We start from the raw sequence: 17,314 nt of genomic DNA, 5'->3' as shown, positions 1-17,314 counted from the left end.
CAAGCAGCAGTTTGCAGCATGAACATCTCAGTTTTTTTTTTCTTAAAGCCTGTCATGTCTGGCAGATCTTGCAAGCAGAACTGTGATCTGAGAGCAGCGTTGGGCCAAACATATTTGCTCTTTCAAGATGAGCTCTATAGGTTCTCTGTAGGCTCCTCTTGTTAGTGTGTGACCCTTTATTTTCTTTGAATTATTTTTAACATATTGAGTAACAAACTGTCCCAGAGCTGACAAGCTTAGAAAAAAAAAGGTAAAAGAAAGAAAAGAAAAAGGGAGAGAAAAAGAGGAGAAAAAAAGTAGAATAGAGAGAGAGAAAAAAGGGGGAAAGCACAAGTAAATAAACCAAAGAGTTTATCATTTGTTAAACAAAAAAGATACTAACAATACTTGTAAGATTACAAATTATGTGGGGAAAAGAGAAAAAAAAATATATATACATATATACATACATAAACACATATATATATATATATATATACACACACACACACACACACACACACACACACACACACACACACACATACATACATACATACATACATATATATATATATATATATATATATATATATATATATATATATATATATACATACACACACACATACATGGTTACACAAACCAACAATTTTGTTGTGTTGTTTTTGTGTGGGTGTTTGTGTCTGTTTCATGAAATGTACTTACCAATGAGGGTAGAACGCCACAGCCCCACCCATCATGAGCTAGAGGCAGGTAAAGAAAGCCCCAGGATACGCAGGCCACTAGCAGCCCACCCAGACCTACAAAGACCCGTGGCCACTCATTCCAGAGACCATCGCAGAGCCGCCCCAGCAGATGGGGGAGGGAGGTCCCAGACAGAGCCGCCCCCAGTCGAGGAGCAAGGACCCCAGAGAACCCGAGGTGACGAGAAGCCAGCCCACCCCCAGCGGCCAGCCCCCTGCACAGACCGGCGGCAGGGCCCCCGGCACCTGAGGACCGCCCAACACCCCACAGAGTCCCCCACACACGCCGAAGAAGCCAACGCAGCCCCGCGCCACAACCCCCAGGGAAGCAGGTCAACACCCACGTCAGAACATCCAGCCCCACCCAGGAACCCCAAGGCACCCACACCCCAGGGGGACATGGGGGGAGCAGATGAGGAGGCAACCAGTGAGGAGCAGCTGGGAGGCAGGGCACAAGTCCCAGACCCAGGTCCAGCCATACATACAAGCACGCATGCACACCCGCATGCACATCCACAAACAAATTTATGCACAGATACACATACATGCACATACACACTCACTGACACACATATATATATGCATCGATACACACATATGCACACATTCACTCACCCACCCATACTCACGGAGTCTGTGACACAAAGACACACATTCATCCATAGCTACCCACCCTCCAAAAATGGAGCGAGTGGAACCCCCAGGGCCAACAGTGATCCCAAGACGCCACCATCCCGGTCCCCAACAAACCACCCGACCCACACACCGGGCGAGGTGTAAGAAATCGGGGTGTGAGGTGACCCATCAACCCCACCACTGTGTAGGGTGCAGTTAAAATTGAGGGGACAGTTGTGCCATTAGCACTGACTGTTAGTTTTCAGTGCCCCCCCCCCTCCCAAACTTTCCATGTCTAAAGTGCAAATAAAATTTGGGGACAGACAGTAATAAGGATTTGAGTGGGGCCACTTCCATGGCCCTATCTCATCAACTTCTGGGTAACATGCCTGCCCCAAAGGTCCTGTGTGTATCGGGATGTGTTGTGAATTATAACAACTATAATGCAATTAAAAAGGAGAGACAAGTGGCCATGCGGCTCCGCACGTGGCCTCTCCAAGACCCTACATTTGTGAGTGATGTGTATTCTGTGTGTGTGTATTTGTGTGTGCATGGGAAGGGGGAAGGGGGGAGAGGGGGTCATATGACCAGGAAGAAACGAGGCAACCTGGAAGAAGAGAGCCAGCTGTCCACTGGCTCAATAGGCACCCCAACCTCCCACACCCCAGCACAGCGCAGGGGGAGGTGAGCCGGGGCCATGGTGACAGCATCCCGGAGCACTGCAGCACCCGAGACCGGTGCTATTCACTCGACAATAGACACAAACAAGCGACAGGACAACTGGCCTGAGTTGGAAATACGGTGCCCTCAAATTTGAATTTACAGTACTTGGTGAACACATTGGAGCATTTCTCAGGAGTGGAGGGCAACCAAAAGAGAGTTTAATTATCCATGAAACAGTCTATTTGTATATAAATAGTGTGAAATAAAAGCTAAACTCTACCTTTGTCTCATCTCTAAATCACATCCCAGTTGAAGCAAAAACATCAATTTCATGTCTCTGTCAGCAAACTTTTGGAGAGCAATGTTGCTTCTTTTACCCCAACAAGGGCTGGTGACTATTCTTGAACCAGTTCCCTTTGTTTTCACTAAAAAAAGACTGTTGCTGAGTCCAGCTGGTACTGGCACAGCACCATGAATTTACTGGTCCCTAAGCTGGAGCCACTGACAACAGAGCTTAGCAGATAATCAGCAGATGCAGCTGACAGATTCCATCCTCCATGATTTCCCCACCTTTCCCTATGTGACATTCTATTGTTAAACCTGTACAGCGTTGGGCTGGGTTTAAAGGTACCACGGCAGCACTGGCTACTCACCTGTGCAAAGACTATTTTATTCCTGTCGTTGACATCATCTGTAAGCTGCCTCTGTGCAGGGAGAAGTGGGTAACTGTGGCACATGGATGCTTTACTAACATTTAAAGGTAAAAATGTCTTATACATGAAACATATTTAAAGGGAGCTTTTTCTTCACATCATCAGCAAATGCTGGCTCACAGTGTTCGTCTGACTGTTGGGGTTTCTCTGTAATACTGTAAGGTCTTTACCTTACAGTGTGAAGCACCTCGAGATGATTACTGCTGTGAAATGGTGCTCCATAAGTAAAATGTAATTGAATGAAACCACACGGACACCAGTTCAAACAGTCAAAGCATCAAAAAGCAGACCACATGATGGATTACAGATGCCTTTTATTTCTTAGTTTTTTCATCACACAATTAAGACAGCAACTTGTACATCAGACATGAATGAGTCATCATCACAATAAACCATGGCTGCATCATGATAAAACAGAAAATCCTCTGAATATGGTGTCCCTCAGCTATGGCTTTACGTACATACACATGTGTCATAGAAAACAGACACACTGCAAACAATGAAAAGCTCCAGAAGCAGCTTTCTGCCTCTGGCAACAATATAACAGCTCTGGCAGATGCTTTCAGTAATATTCTTATCCCGGCCATGTAATGAAATAAATAGATCTTTAAAAAAAAAAAAAAGAGTCAGCAGCGGATAATTTAACGGCTATCTGTGTATATAATAAAACTGCTGACCTTGTTATTTTTTACAGTGTACAGAACTGGATGTTTATTGTGCTACATGTGTCTATGTACAGTTATGCATTAATTTTAATTTTTTACAACCGATCAAAACATACTTTAGATAATAGCAGGCTTCTGGAATTATTCTCTTTGTGGGGAATCTCCAGGGAACTCCTTTGTATCCTTTCATGAAACTGTCTTTAAAATTACATTAAAATGAATGTAATTCCTATCTGTAGCAGTTTTCAAAATAGGATGTGTTAGCTTATTTTGAGAGGATAAAATACAAAACGTGGGTTAAACAGGAAGTCCACCAGGAGCTCCACCAGGAACTGAAACTCTACTGACAAATGGTTCTTGCCAAATGATGTCATTTGGTTCCTGTTACAGATAGATGGTGACTGTATCAGAACTGAGCTCCAGTCCTTCAGGGGTGGAGAAGACATGTTCAAAGAGGTCAGTAAAGCTTCACCACCCCCTGGGGCTCCAGTAAAAACATTTTTATAACAACACTCTCCTGTTTACAGACATTCCTATTTTTAGGTGTTCACATTTCAAGGACAAGATTATTATAACTGCATCACATAAGTCATTCAATCCTTTCTGAACCCAAATGACAAACACTGGGGAAAAGGCTGCTAACAAACTTAACGCTACAGTCATGCACCGCTTTTACAAACTGAGAGACTGACATCTTTATTTCAGATCGAGAGTTGTAACACAAAGATTTTGTAAATGTTTATATGTATAACTACTACTACTGTGGGGCTCCAGGTTTCATTTTTACTACCCCACAGTTTTGAAGTTTTGAGCACACCTGCTCCTTATCAGACAATAACACGTGCAGCAGCAACATCTTAAATCATGTGACTAAGTTGCAACATCCAGTCACAGACTAAATTATCTGTCCATGTCAAGACTAGATATATTGAGTCTTTTAGCTCGAGGTCCAGAGTTAGCCTGCTGTCTGAAAGAGAAAGCCCCGTGCTCCTGACCTGTGGGTTAACAGTTTTCACTGCACCTGCTCTCACACAGGGTGCTGTGTGCTCAACACGTCACAGTTTCTGTGGGGCTGTGACAGGCCGGCAGTGTGCACACTGCCAATTTTATAGATACCATTTTTGTGTATGTAACCAATTATCTTTCAAACTCCAACAAATAAAACATATCACCGAAATGCCACATTTTCTTTACAATATTGTATATTTGAAAACACAAAGCACTCACATGTAATACTGTTCTTGTACAGGAAGTGTTATCCAGTAGCACGATTTATACTAGTGAACTGTAGGTCATATGTTAAACATGGTTAAGGCTTTACCTTAGCTCCAAACATGGGATACAGAGGTTAATGATACTGAAATAGACAACAATGTCCAGTAAAGGTGTGTGTACTCAGACATTTGACACTATGCCCACACATACATGTGCATTTTCCACTTTTGCCAAGAGTATGTCGAAGCAACAGGTGGCAATATGATCCCAGCCGCAAATAAATGTTGGCCAATCATAAGCCTACAAACAATAACACGGCACACACACTTGGCGTTCCAAGACAAAATTCCAGTTGTGTAATGTAGTTTTGAAACAGTTTCTGAAAATCTTCAGTGGAAGGAGTTTTCAGCTACCTTAAACATGGCTGACAGAAAAGGCTATGTTTACTGAAATACTCATGCACGTGTCGGGTACGTATCTGTTGTTAGCCGTCGTTTTTCTGTGAAGCAGAAATGTATTTTATTTTACCACAAACTGGATGTTTTTATGTTGTTAGGGATGTGCTTGGATGCTCTGAAACACAACATTTTTAATCAAACATTCTCAAATGTTCAGAAAATGTTTCATATAACACATTACTTAATACATCTTATGTCATAAAGTTGCATATACTGTAACTGAGGATTTTTCCATATTGCTCGTGAGCTATGTTTGTTACCTGTACAAAATAATAAATTAGATCCTTCGACAAGACAATACTAATCTTTTCACTTGACATGACTATGTAAAAGTTTGCACTTTAAGCTTGCTCACATGAATAAATATGTATATCATATTGTCCATAAAAATAATTATTAGCAGCTCTTATTCAAACAGCAAAGGTAAGGCCAACAATGGTTGGTCTTTACTGTAGCTTGTCCAAAAGAATGATCTGTCCCACTGACCCCTTTCCACCAAATTAGCTCTGGGTTTTTAACTGGTTCTGTTTAGAACTCTTGGAACCAGGATGCTAACTGGTTAACCAGCTTATATTTTCATCAGTTTTCAGTGGAACCATTCAAATTAATCATCAGTAGATGCTTCTCTTTTAAACTAGGTGTGCAAACTGAACTGGAAACCGTCCAGTGTCACTGGAAAAAGGTGAGACTTCTATTTAATGTCTTTGCTGTATGATGTGTACCACTGTTGGTGTATACATGTACAACTATGGCAGTCACAGAATTCTTGCTTTTAATGGTTTTCAGCGTTGTCATGAGATCATGGTGAAATAGTGAGGTAGGCTGAACTGAAACTTGGTGTGTACTGAAATGTTCAGTCCCTGCTGAGCGTGTTCCACATGAAGGTAGGCTACCATCCAAGATATACTCATCATGCATCTGTACGCATATTTTCATACGGCCACATTTTTCATTTAATACAATAATACAGTTTCTCTACCTTTTATTGTACAACCCCAATTTGTGATTTAGAAATAAACTCATATTTTATTGACAATAGAACAGAGAAAAAATAAAGTAAGTCCAGACCTTTCACCAATTTGATGCATCATGAAACATAAAATATGGCAAAGAAGACCCAGGACTGTTGAGCAGCTAGAATCCACCATCATAAAAGACAGGACAACATTCCTCTCCCAGAATTCCAGCAGCTGCTCCTCAGTTCCAAAAAGCTTATGGGCTGTTGTTAAAAGCAGAGGGGCAGCTACACAGTGGGAATATGGTCCTGTCCCAACTTTTTTGAGATGTGTTTGTGCCATAAAATTTAAATATTGGTACCATTTCTCAGTTTAAACGATTGATGATTTCTGTGTTCTATTGTAAATAAAATCATTGCATTCTCTTTTATTTGCATTTTACAGAACCCAGCTTTTTGGAACTGTCATTGTACTCCAGGGTGGTTTGATCCTCCAGTCTGCATGCTGAAATATCCTTGAGCAAAATAACCCCGAGTTGTTCCTGATGCATCCATCAGTGAGTGTGTGTGTGAGTATGTGAATATTAGATAAAAGTGCTTAAGTGTAGGAAAAAAGTGCTTAGATGAATGTGTGTAGTAGAAAGCGCTTTGGGTGCTCTGAGTAGGAAAGCGCTATACAGTATAAGTACCAGTGCATGTGTCATTTAACTGTTTAATGAATTGGTTACATAGGCTACTGAATACACAGCTATCATATCAGTAAATAAGATAGACTAGTTAAAAAAGAATTGTGGGTGTATGACCTTAATGTGGATATAATCAAGAGGAATAACAGTGTTGCAAATTATAACCTGAAAATGATGTAACAGTGTCAAAGAGGTCTCTGGTAGTGATGAACCTACAGAGAATTATCGGCTCAAAGGTTCCTGTTTTGCACTCTGGCTGCAGCTTCACTGTTTGGTTCTGCTTACTTCACTGAAGTCTTTGGTCTGATCACAGTAAACTTGTTGGAACTGACTTTTCTTGCTGGCCCATTAGACCTCTGTGGAACAGACTGTGCTGCATGGTAACACCTTCTTCATTTAAAAACACTGCATGTGACAGATGCAATCTACATTCACCCTTTGCTGTGTCCCAATTCCATACCATCCATCCATCCATCCATCCATCCATCCATCCTCTTCCACTTATTCTGTTCAGGGTCGTGGGAGGGCTGGAGCCTATCCCAGCTGTCATAGAGTCAGAGGCAAGGTACACCCTGTACAGGTCACCAGCCTGTTGCAGGGCCAACACAGAGAGACAGACAACCATTCACACCTATGGGCAATTTAGAATGACCAGTTAACCTAACCCCAGTAACTGCATGTCTTTGGACTGTGGGAGGAAACCCACACAGACACAGGGAGAACATGCAAACTCCACACAGGAAGGTGGATTCAAATCCAGACCTTCTAGCTGTGAGGCAACAGTGCCACCGTGCTGCCAGTTCCATACTTCATACTAATTCCAAGAAGGTGTTTATGCCACATGAAATGGTCAAAGGTGTCAGTATGCTTGCCGTGTAAGTCTGCTGGATTTTGGGTGCACTGAACATAACTGAACTGAACTTCATTACTTTGTAAAGTTTCACTGGCAGTGCTTTCAAAAAGGTGAGTCCTGATAGGGTATTTAAGACCACTGATATTTAAGAATTTAAAACCAAGATCATAGATAGAAAGATGGGTGATGGAAAAACAAATCGCTCCATCTCAGTTCAGTGTGTGTATTAAAATAAGACAGGTACTCTTTATAAAGCTTAAAAATAAACTTTTCTGTGTTCACTGCTGGACTGTTTATGGAAATCATACAGTATTTCTGTATTGGCAGTAGTAAAATTAATGTACATGCTTTAGTATTCCAACATATTGTGACATTACAAGGGAGATGCTGTACTAAGAATTTGAAACTAAAGTCCAACTGCTTCCTACTGATGTGAACACATACCAGAAAGTGCTGTCTAACAGTGATCTTCCTGAAGTCTTATTTCATAGTTGATTAAACTGAAAAAATAAGAACGAGTAAAATATTTTCTAGAACTAAGAAAACTAAGAAAAATTAGCATAATTTAATGGAAATGTTGTCTGAGCAAAGACTGCATGTGTATTTAACACAAGCCCCATACAGATCTGTACTGACATCCCCCATCAGTGACATGGTGAATACAGCAGTGATATTTTAGCTTTTCTCTGAGCTGCTGTTACTACAAGATCATGAAAATGTTATCAATACACATATTAATTTGTAGCAAACATCTGAGCAAGCCAGAGGTTATTAGTGGTACTGTCCATGTACTATTCATGTGTGCACACACATATGAACAGTATCTGATCAGAATAGTGCTCATCAGAGTGTGAATGTGTGTGAATGTTAGAAAGCACTTCAATATAGAAGTATAGAAAAAGTGCTTGTATAAATATGTAGGTGTGTGAATGAAGATATGTTGTATAAAAGCACTTTGAGTGCTCTACAGAAACCAGTCCATTCTAGTTATATTAACCAGTCAGCTGAAAAAGGCAGTAGTCTTTCAAAGTTGCTGCTCTCCTGTGAAACGTGGCTCAACTTTTAAACTGACATTTGGTCACTAAAATACATTCCAGGCTCTGGTTGTCTAAGTAATTCTCTGATGTATTTACTACTCTGTCAAATGCCAAAAACTCCACATGGGAAACATTTATCTCAGAACCAGCTCTTCTTTTGTCCATAGTCACTCAAAGCCACACAAATGTCACTGACTCTCTATGGTCTGTGGTCACAATGTCCCTGCAAATCATTCCGTGTGGATGCAGCTTTCTTACTAAAAAAAAAAAAATTAGAAAATCCGTGTCTGAACTATGGGTTAGGTAGTTACAGACGTAACATCCTAACTCGTAGTGTGCAACCAAAATCTGTGCATAGTTTGAACTTTTCAGCATTAGCATATAGTATGGAAGTGGGACAAAGAAAGAAGTGACTATTTAAAACTGGCCAACTTCTCAGCTGCAGTCCAGTTACTTATCAGTAACTTAAGATTCAGTGGTATTATGCTTTAACCAGGAACTTAAAATCAACTTCTCTTTAAGGAGCACAAATGATGAGTTGTTGTTGTGTGCATGGATATGCACTCATTGGTAAATGTGACTAATCTCTCTACAGTTTCATATGCAACTCATCTAAACTACTAATTGACTAGATAATCTTAGAACCACAACAGCAGATTACATTTTATAGTTTATATACATTTGATCTATTTGATAAAGTCCACTTACACATGTTCTAACACTTGTCTCACATCAAAACATGGACACTGTTCAGACCAGTCAGGCCTGTCAAAACCTTCATTAGTTCGTCAAATCATAAAAAATAAGATAGCAACCTTGTAAATGATGAACACGCATTGTCTGGAAATGGATAGTCAGGTAGTTGTATGCAACACTGCCAGGTGTAAATCATTCTAAATAGATTGAATTAAAGTGCCAATATTCCTTAATATAATAATCAGAAAATATTTTTATCATTTGGTTTCATGGTAGTTCTTACATCTTGCCTTCTTTTGTTTCCCTTCTGACTAAATGAACTAATTTATTGTCATGATTAACAACAGAATGAGCTCTCCCTTTAGCCATTCTTCCTCCATTCCATTTCCATTTGTCTCCCCCTTACTTTATTCCTTATCCTCTTCCCTTCTTGTGTTGTTGTCATCACAGAAACCATGTTGACATAGTAACCTTCACGCGAGTGTTTCTTGGTAAAAGATCACTTCAAATCGATGACCTGAGTCTGGGACTGGGCCTTGTCCTTGGCCTAAAACAAGGTAGAAGAAAACATAATAGATTTTTAAAATACAATCTTCTATGCACAAAAGCAGTGACATTATGTTAATCTAACTAACACTTGTTTAGGTGCTGACTTTTAACAATTATTTAAATAATATTTCACAATATTTATTTCATAATTTTTAAACTTCAAACAAACATATAAAAACACTTTTTTTCCATTAAGATAGGCTCTAGAATTTGGTCTCTGGCCATGTTAGCTGTTCTGCAGGCTGGTACAGCAGTGCTCTACTAATGGTGCAAAGCATTAACCAAACAAACTACAATCAATATTTGGGACAGTGGAAAATACACTATATTGCAAAAAGTATTCACACATCCATTCAAATCATTGAATTCAGGTGTTCCAGTCACTTCCACAGGTGTATAAACCAGCACCGAGGCATGCAGACTGCTTCTACAAACATCAGTGAAAGATTGGGTCGCTCTCAGGAGCTCAGTGAATTCCAGTGTGGTACCATGATAGGCTGATACCTGTTTTATTGTCATATGCACAGTAAAGTGTTTCTCTGTACAAGGATATTCTGTTTTTGCTGTCCACAACAGATGCCAGGTAAAAAAAAGATAAAGTTCCTCATATAAAAAAGATAAAAAGAATAAATGATATTTAGACATTTAGAATTTAGAAAACACACAAACATAATTAAACAGCATATGAGATGATATTAAATATATACAGATGTAATTATGTATCTATGCATCTATACAAATAAGAATCTGGGCTGCAATAGGCTATGTACATATTTGTGTAATGTATGGTATATCAGTTGCATAGTGCAGTAAACAGTAGTCTGTGCAATTGCACATGCGTGAATTGTAAAATGTAGATAGTCAAATACAGTTGCAAACTGAGGTAGATCAAGGCTGTAAACTCCTATCAAGTGTTTAGGAGTCTGATGGCTTTGGGAAGAAAGAGTTCTTCAGTCTAGACGTCCTGGATTTCACACTTGTACCCTCAGGCCGAAGGTATAAAGGTGTGACAGTCCATGTTGGGAGTGGGAAGAGTCTTTGAGGATTGAGGCTTTTCAGCAGTCTTAACCACTCTCTGCAGGCATTTTTGGTCTGTAGCATTAGCATTGCCGTACCACACGGTGATGCAGCTAGTCAAGATGCTCTCAGCCATGCAGCTGTAGAAGTTGCTGAAGATCTTGGTCGACACACCAAACTTCCTCACCCTCCTCAGCATGTACAGCTGCTGTTGAGCCCGCTTAACCAGCTGTGTAGCGTTAAATGTCCAAGTGAGGTCCGCACTGATGTAGACGCCCAGGTCTTTAAAGCAGCTCACCCTCACCACTTCAAGCTCCTGAATGAACAGTGACCAATGGGGCCTCCTCTCCTTCCTCGTGTCCACTGTCATCTTCTTTGTCTTGACAGTGTTGAGGGTGAGATTGTTGTCCTCACACCATGACACCAGACTGGCCACCTACCTCCTGTAGGCAGCTTCGTCCCTGCCAGTGATGTGTCCTATTACTGCTGTATCGTCTGCAGGCTATAGGAAAGTGTTATCCTTGTAGTAGGCTGCACCATCGTGGGTGAACAGGGTTTAAAGGATAGGCCTGAGGATGCATCCCTGTGAAATGCCTATGTTAGTTACCTCCTCCATCACTGTGTGGTACGCTGGAGCCACCACTAGGGACAAACAGAGACTACAGCGCGTTGTGCACTCTGCTGAGAAGGTGATTGGCTGTAACCTCCCATCTCTCCAGGACCTGTACACCTCCAGGACACTGGGGCGTGCAGGTCGGATCACAGCCGACCACTCTCACCCTGGCCACAGACTTTTTGACCCTCTCCCCTCAGGCAGGAGGCTACGGTCCATACGGACCAGAACCTCCCGCCATAAGAACAGTTTCTTCCCCTCTGCTGTTGGACTCATGAACAATAACCCTAAGACTGTTACCACCACCCTCCACAAACGCTGATGACCCTATGTTTATGCACCTGTCTGATTGCACTGGTGTACATATTAGTGGAATATAGTTTACATTCTTTTATCTTTTAATTAGTCTCTGCACTGTATATTTTGTAATTTTGTAATATTGTGTTATAGTTATAGCTCTAATATCTCTGTATATTTGCAATTTGTATACTTGTATATTGTCTTATAGTTTTTATACTTATTTGTTTTTTTCTGTAAGCACGAAGTACCGCAGCAATTTCCTAATGCTGTGAACCTGTTCACCCATATGGCAATACAAACCTTCTGATTCTGATTCTGATTCTGAGACTGTGAACCAGGCCTTCTTGTCCAACATCATGTGTTTACTTTCCATGTGACAGCAGCAGTTGCCAGCACAGCTAACATAGCATGGAGGAAGCTAACAGCAAAGTGACAGAGGTGTAGTAGCATTTCACTGTATCTAACTGTGTATCTGCAAACTTTTTAATTTTTGCTTAACTGCAAGCTGTAGACAAAGTGAGCTGATATGACAACATGCTTTATATCAATTCTAATTCAGCAGCCAAATGGCACTCATTTTGAACCCAAATGAGACCAGTGACTATTGAGACTATATATTGGATCAATCATACAGATTTTTTAAAAAACATTTTTTCCATTGTATTCAGCACGGGCTAGTTCTCATTTATTATTTCATCAATAAAACCCAACAATTCAGTAAATTTAGGATTAGGTCAGAATTAAGTTAGGAATGCTGTTCAAGTGGAGCCTGATACTGTTTTAAAAACACGAGTTACATCCAGTCTCACAGTGAAGAAAATAGCATATTAACACTGGCATCAGATCTTTATTGGCAGATTTTAAAACATTTATTGTAAAAGAAATATGGATTTTAAATTTGGAAACCCCTAACCCTAGCACATTGGCTTGAATTGTATTAATATAAAATGTTGGGTATTTATTCCTAATCTCCAAATTCTACAAAGTGTTGACACTCACAGGACATAAAACAAAATCAAACAAAATTAAAGCCGCAAGCGGCGATAATAGGCCCTCGCCGGCCGCCGCCCAAGCGCTGGTGCCGATTTGAACCGTGCTTTTCCGGCCGTGCCAGTTTTAGCCGTTTTTTTGGCTGCTACATGTGAAATTTTGAAATGGATGAATTGGCTAACTCAACGAAAAAGATGCCATTTTCCGGACTTTGCCATGGCAACGCCTTACATATTACATCTTTTTCACCTGTAGGTTTTATGTTCAGGGAGATGTGGAGAATGCGTGTACCAAATTTCAGGCATTTGTATGCATTTTTGAGAAAGCAAGGGGCATTTTTCCATCGCAGAAATTTCACATTTTTTCCCATAGGGATAAAATGGGACAGTTTTGGCATCGTCATGGGAACAGCGTCCAAAATATGACATAGGTGTGATGGACTTTTTTGATCAGGCTGACATCAGCAATCTGTGTACCAAATTGCATGTATTTCGGACAAACTAAACAGAAACTTTAGTATGGGGGATTTTTCGCTTTTTCCCATAGGGATAAAATGGGGCATTTCGGGCGCCGCCATGACAACACGGTAGAAAGTAGAGTATGGGTGTGATTGGCTTTTTTGATCGGGATGATGTCAGGAATGTTGTCACAAATTTTGATGCATTTCAGACAAACTGAAATTCTGGACCTCCATACAAATTTTTGTTTGCTTCTGTAGGTGGCGCTATTGCAACTAGAAACTTGATTCCCTAATTGTGGGTTCAGGCTGGTTCAGTAAACAAGTTATTAAATTTTGAGGCTGATCGGCCAAAGATTGTGCGAACGAATGCACAAAGAAAATTGCGGCGAGACACAAAAACGAAGGGCAAATTTATGCGGTTGCCATGGCAACACCGTTAAATATTCTATAAAACCCCGAATAACTTTTGATGCCCCACTTGTGTAGATGATCCTGAGCGATTTTCGTTACAGTCGGTTAAACGCCTTAGGACAAGTTGATTCAAATACGAGGTGTGCAAAAATGGTGACTCGGCAAAGGTCAAAGTTCAATCCACAATGGCCGACTTCCTGTTTGTCAGGCGGCAACTTCATAATGTAATTTTTTGTCAGTCTTCATATGGTCTTTTTGTGACGCGAATTTGGTGGTTCTGTGGACAACTTTTTTTTCGTCCCTCCCATAGGAATGCAAAATTTCAATTTTCTAGGGGGCGCTGTTTCGCCACTTTTTTGAGTTTTTTAATGGCGCCAAAAAAAAACAAAATGTTTCACCAGACCTGGCTTGCATGGAAAAATTGGTGAGTTTTCGTATATGTTCAGGGGGTCAAATTAGCGATCGTTTACTCAGAAAGAATAAGAATAATAATAATTAAAGCCGCAAGCGGCGATAATAGGCCCTCGCCGGCCGCCGCCCAGGTGCTGGTGCCGATTTGAACCCAGCTTTTCCAGCCGTGCCTATTTTAGAGGGGTTTTTTTTGCTGTCACATATGAAAAACTGCAATGGATGTATTGACTTTCTCAAAGAAAAAGATGCCATATTCTGGGCATCGCCATGGCAACGCCTTACACATTACAGTATTTTCACCTGTAGGTTTTATGTTCAGGGAGATATGGACAATGCGTGTACCAAATTTCAGGCATGTGTATGCATTTTTGAGAAAGCAAGGGTCATTTTTCCATCGCAGAAATTTCACATTTTTTCCCATAGGGATAAAATGGGGCAGTTTTGGCATCGTCATGGGAACAGCGTCCAAAATATGACATAGGTGTGATTGACTTTTTTGATCAGGCTGACATCAGCAATCTGTGTACCAAATTTCATGTATTTCGGGCAAAGTAAGCAGAAACTTTAATATGGGGGATTTTTCGCTTTTTCCCATTAGAATAAAATGGGGCATTTCGGGCTCCGCCATGGCAACGTGTTACAAAATAGAGCATGGGTGTGATTGGCTTTTTTGATGAGGATGACGTCAAGAATGTTGACACAAATTTTCATGCATTTCAGTGAAACTAAAATTGTGGACCTCTATACAAACTTTTGTTTGCTTCTGTAGGGGGCGCTATTGCACCTAGAAACTTGATTCCCTAATTGTGGGTTCAGGCCGGGTCAGTAAACAAGTTATTAAATTTTGAATCTGATCGGCCAAAGATTGTGCGAACGAATGCACAAACAAAATTGCGGCGAGAGACAAAAATGAAGACCAAATTCACGCGGTTGCCATGCCAACACCGTTGAATATTCTATAAAACCTCGCACATCTTTTGATGCCCAACTTGTGAAGATGTTCCTGAGCGATTTTGGTGCCAGTCGGTTTAATGCCCTAGGACAAGTTAATTCAAGTACGAGGTGTGCAAAAATGCTGACTCTGCGCTTCACAAACTTCAATTCAAGATGGCCGACTTCCTGTTTGTTGTCCGGAGTTGGTGTAATATATTTTTTTGTTGGGTTTCACAAGATCTCCGTTTGATCCGAATTTCATGAGTCTTGGGCTAACTTTACATGGCAAGGCCTCCCATAGGCGCAATGTATTTTGATTTTGACAGGGGGCGCAGTTGCACTGGTTTTTTGAGTTTTTTAATGGCGATATTAAAAAACAAAATTTTTCACCGGTCCTGAATTTTGTGCAAAAATTGGTGCGTTTTCGTAAATGTTCAGGGGGTCAAATTTGCGATCATTTGCGGAAAAGAAAAATAATAATAATAATTAAAGCCGCAAGCGGCGATAATAGGCCCTCGCCGGCCGCCGCCCAGGTGCTGGTGCCGATTTGAACCCAGCTTTTCCAGCCGTGCCTATTTTAGCGGGGTTTTTTTTGCTGTCACATATGAAAAACTGCAATGGATGTATTGACTTTCTCCAAGAAAAAGATGCCATATTCTGGGCATCGCCATGGCAACGCCTTACACATTACAGTATTTTCACCTGTAGGTTTTATGTTCAGGGAGATGTGGACAATGCGTGTACCAAATTTCAGGCATTTGTATGCATTTTTGAGAAAGCAAGGGTCATTTTTCCATCGCAGAAATTTCACATTTTTTCCCATAGGGATAAAATGGGGCAGTTTTGGCATCGTCATGGGAACAGCGTCCAAAATATGACATAGGTGTGATTGACTTTTTTGATCAGGCTGACATCAGCAATCTGTGTACCAAATTTCATGTATTTCGGGCAAAGTAAGCAGAAACTTTAATATGGGGGATTTTTCGCTTTTTCCCATTAGAATAAAATGGGGCATTTCGGGCTCCGCCATGGCAACGTGTTACAAAATAGAGCATGGGTGTGATTGGCTTTTTTGATGAGGATGACGTCAAGAATGTTGACACAAATTTTCATGCATTTCAGTGAAACTAAAATTGTGGACCTCTATACAAACTTTTGTTTGCTTCTGTAGGGGGCGCTATTGCACCTAGAAACTTGATTCCCTAATTGTGGGTTCAGGCCGGGTCAGTAAACAAGTTATTAAATTTTGAGTCTGATCGGCCAAAGATTGTGCGAACGAATGCACAAACAAAATTGCGGCGAGAGACAAAAACGAAGACCAAATTCACGCGGTTGCCATGCCAACACCGTTGAATATTCTATAAAACCTCGCACATCTTTTGATGCCCAACTTGTGAAGATGTTCCTGAGCGATTTTGGTGCCAGTCGGTTTAATGCCCTAGGACAAGTTAATTCAAGTACGAGGTGTGCAAAAATGCTGACTCTGCGCTTCAGAAACTTCAATTCAAGATGGCCGACTTCCTGTTTGTTGTCCGGAGTTGGTGTAATATATTTTTTTGTTGGGTTTCACAAGATCTCCGTTTGATCCGAATTTCATGACTCTTGGGCTAACTTTACATGGCAAGGCCTCCCATAGGCGCAATGTATTTTGATTTTGACAGGGGGCGCAGTTGCACTGGTTTTTTGAGTTTTTTAATGGCGATATTAAAAAACAAAATTTTTCACCGGTCCTGAATTTTGTGCAAAAATTGGTGCGTTTTCGTAAATGTTCAGGGGGTCAAATTTTCGATCATTTGCGGAAAAGAAAAATAATAATAATAATAATAATGGAGAACGCCAACGATTCCAATAATGCGCCATTCCAGTCACCTTCATATATACGTTTTCGGAAACGTCTCGACACGACCCACGTTGTCCTGAGGTCCATGGTCAATGACGAGCGCAACGCGCTCGTCATTGACCCAATTTCATCACGCAAGCTAGCTGATGACGCTAACGATTTCAATTATGGGCTGCTCCATTCACCCCCATATATACGTTTTCGAGAAGCGTTCGACCTGACCTACCTTGTTTGAGGGTCCGTTGTCAAAGTCGAGCGCTTCGCGCTCGACTTTGACCCTTTTTCATTTTTCGCGCGAGCGAATACAATAGGCTCCTCGCCGATCACTTCGTGAGGCTCGGGCCTAATAATGGAGAACGCCAACGATTCCAATAATGCGCCATTCCAGTCACCTTCATATATACGTTTTCGGAAACGTCTCGACACGACCCACGTTGTCGTGAGGTCCATGGTCAATGACGAGCGCGTTGCGCTCGTCATTGACCCAATTTCATCGCGCAAGCTAGCTC

At 41.0% G+C, this 17,314-nt stretch overlaps 1 protein-coding gene across 1 annotated transcript in view; it reads right to left on the bottom strand.

Moving 5' to 3' along the window:
• Window positions 1-9,292: 9,292 nt before the first annotated feature.
• Window positions 9,293-17,314, bottom strand: part of LOC115777470 (uncharacterized) — a 45,130-nt gene continuing 37,108 nt past the window's right edge. The window contains exon 10 of the mRNA XM_030725377.1: window positions 9,293-9,828. Coding sequence (XP_030581237.1) covers window positions 9,781-9,828 — 48 coding nt within the window. The 3' untranslated portion in view covers window positions 9,293-9,780. The remainder of the gene's footprint in view (window positions 9,829-17,314) is intronic.

Source organism: Archocentrus centrarchus, unplaced genomic scaffold, assembly GCF_007364275.1.
Source record: "Archocentrus centrarchus isolate MPI-CPG fArcCen1 unplaced genomic scaffold, fArcCen1 scaffold_54_ctg1, whole genome shotgun sequence".
In the NCBI taxonomy this organism is placed as follows: domain Eukaryota; kingdom Metazoa; phylum Chordata; class Actinopteri; order Cichliformes; family Cichlidae; genus Archocentrus; species Archocentrus centrarchus.
The sequence above is the reverse complement of the archived record's forward strand: the minus strand, read 5'-3'. Positions and strand labels throughout refer to the sequence as shown.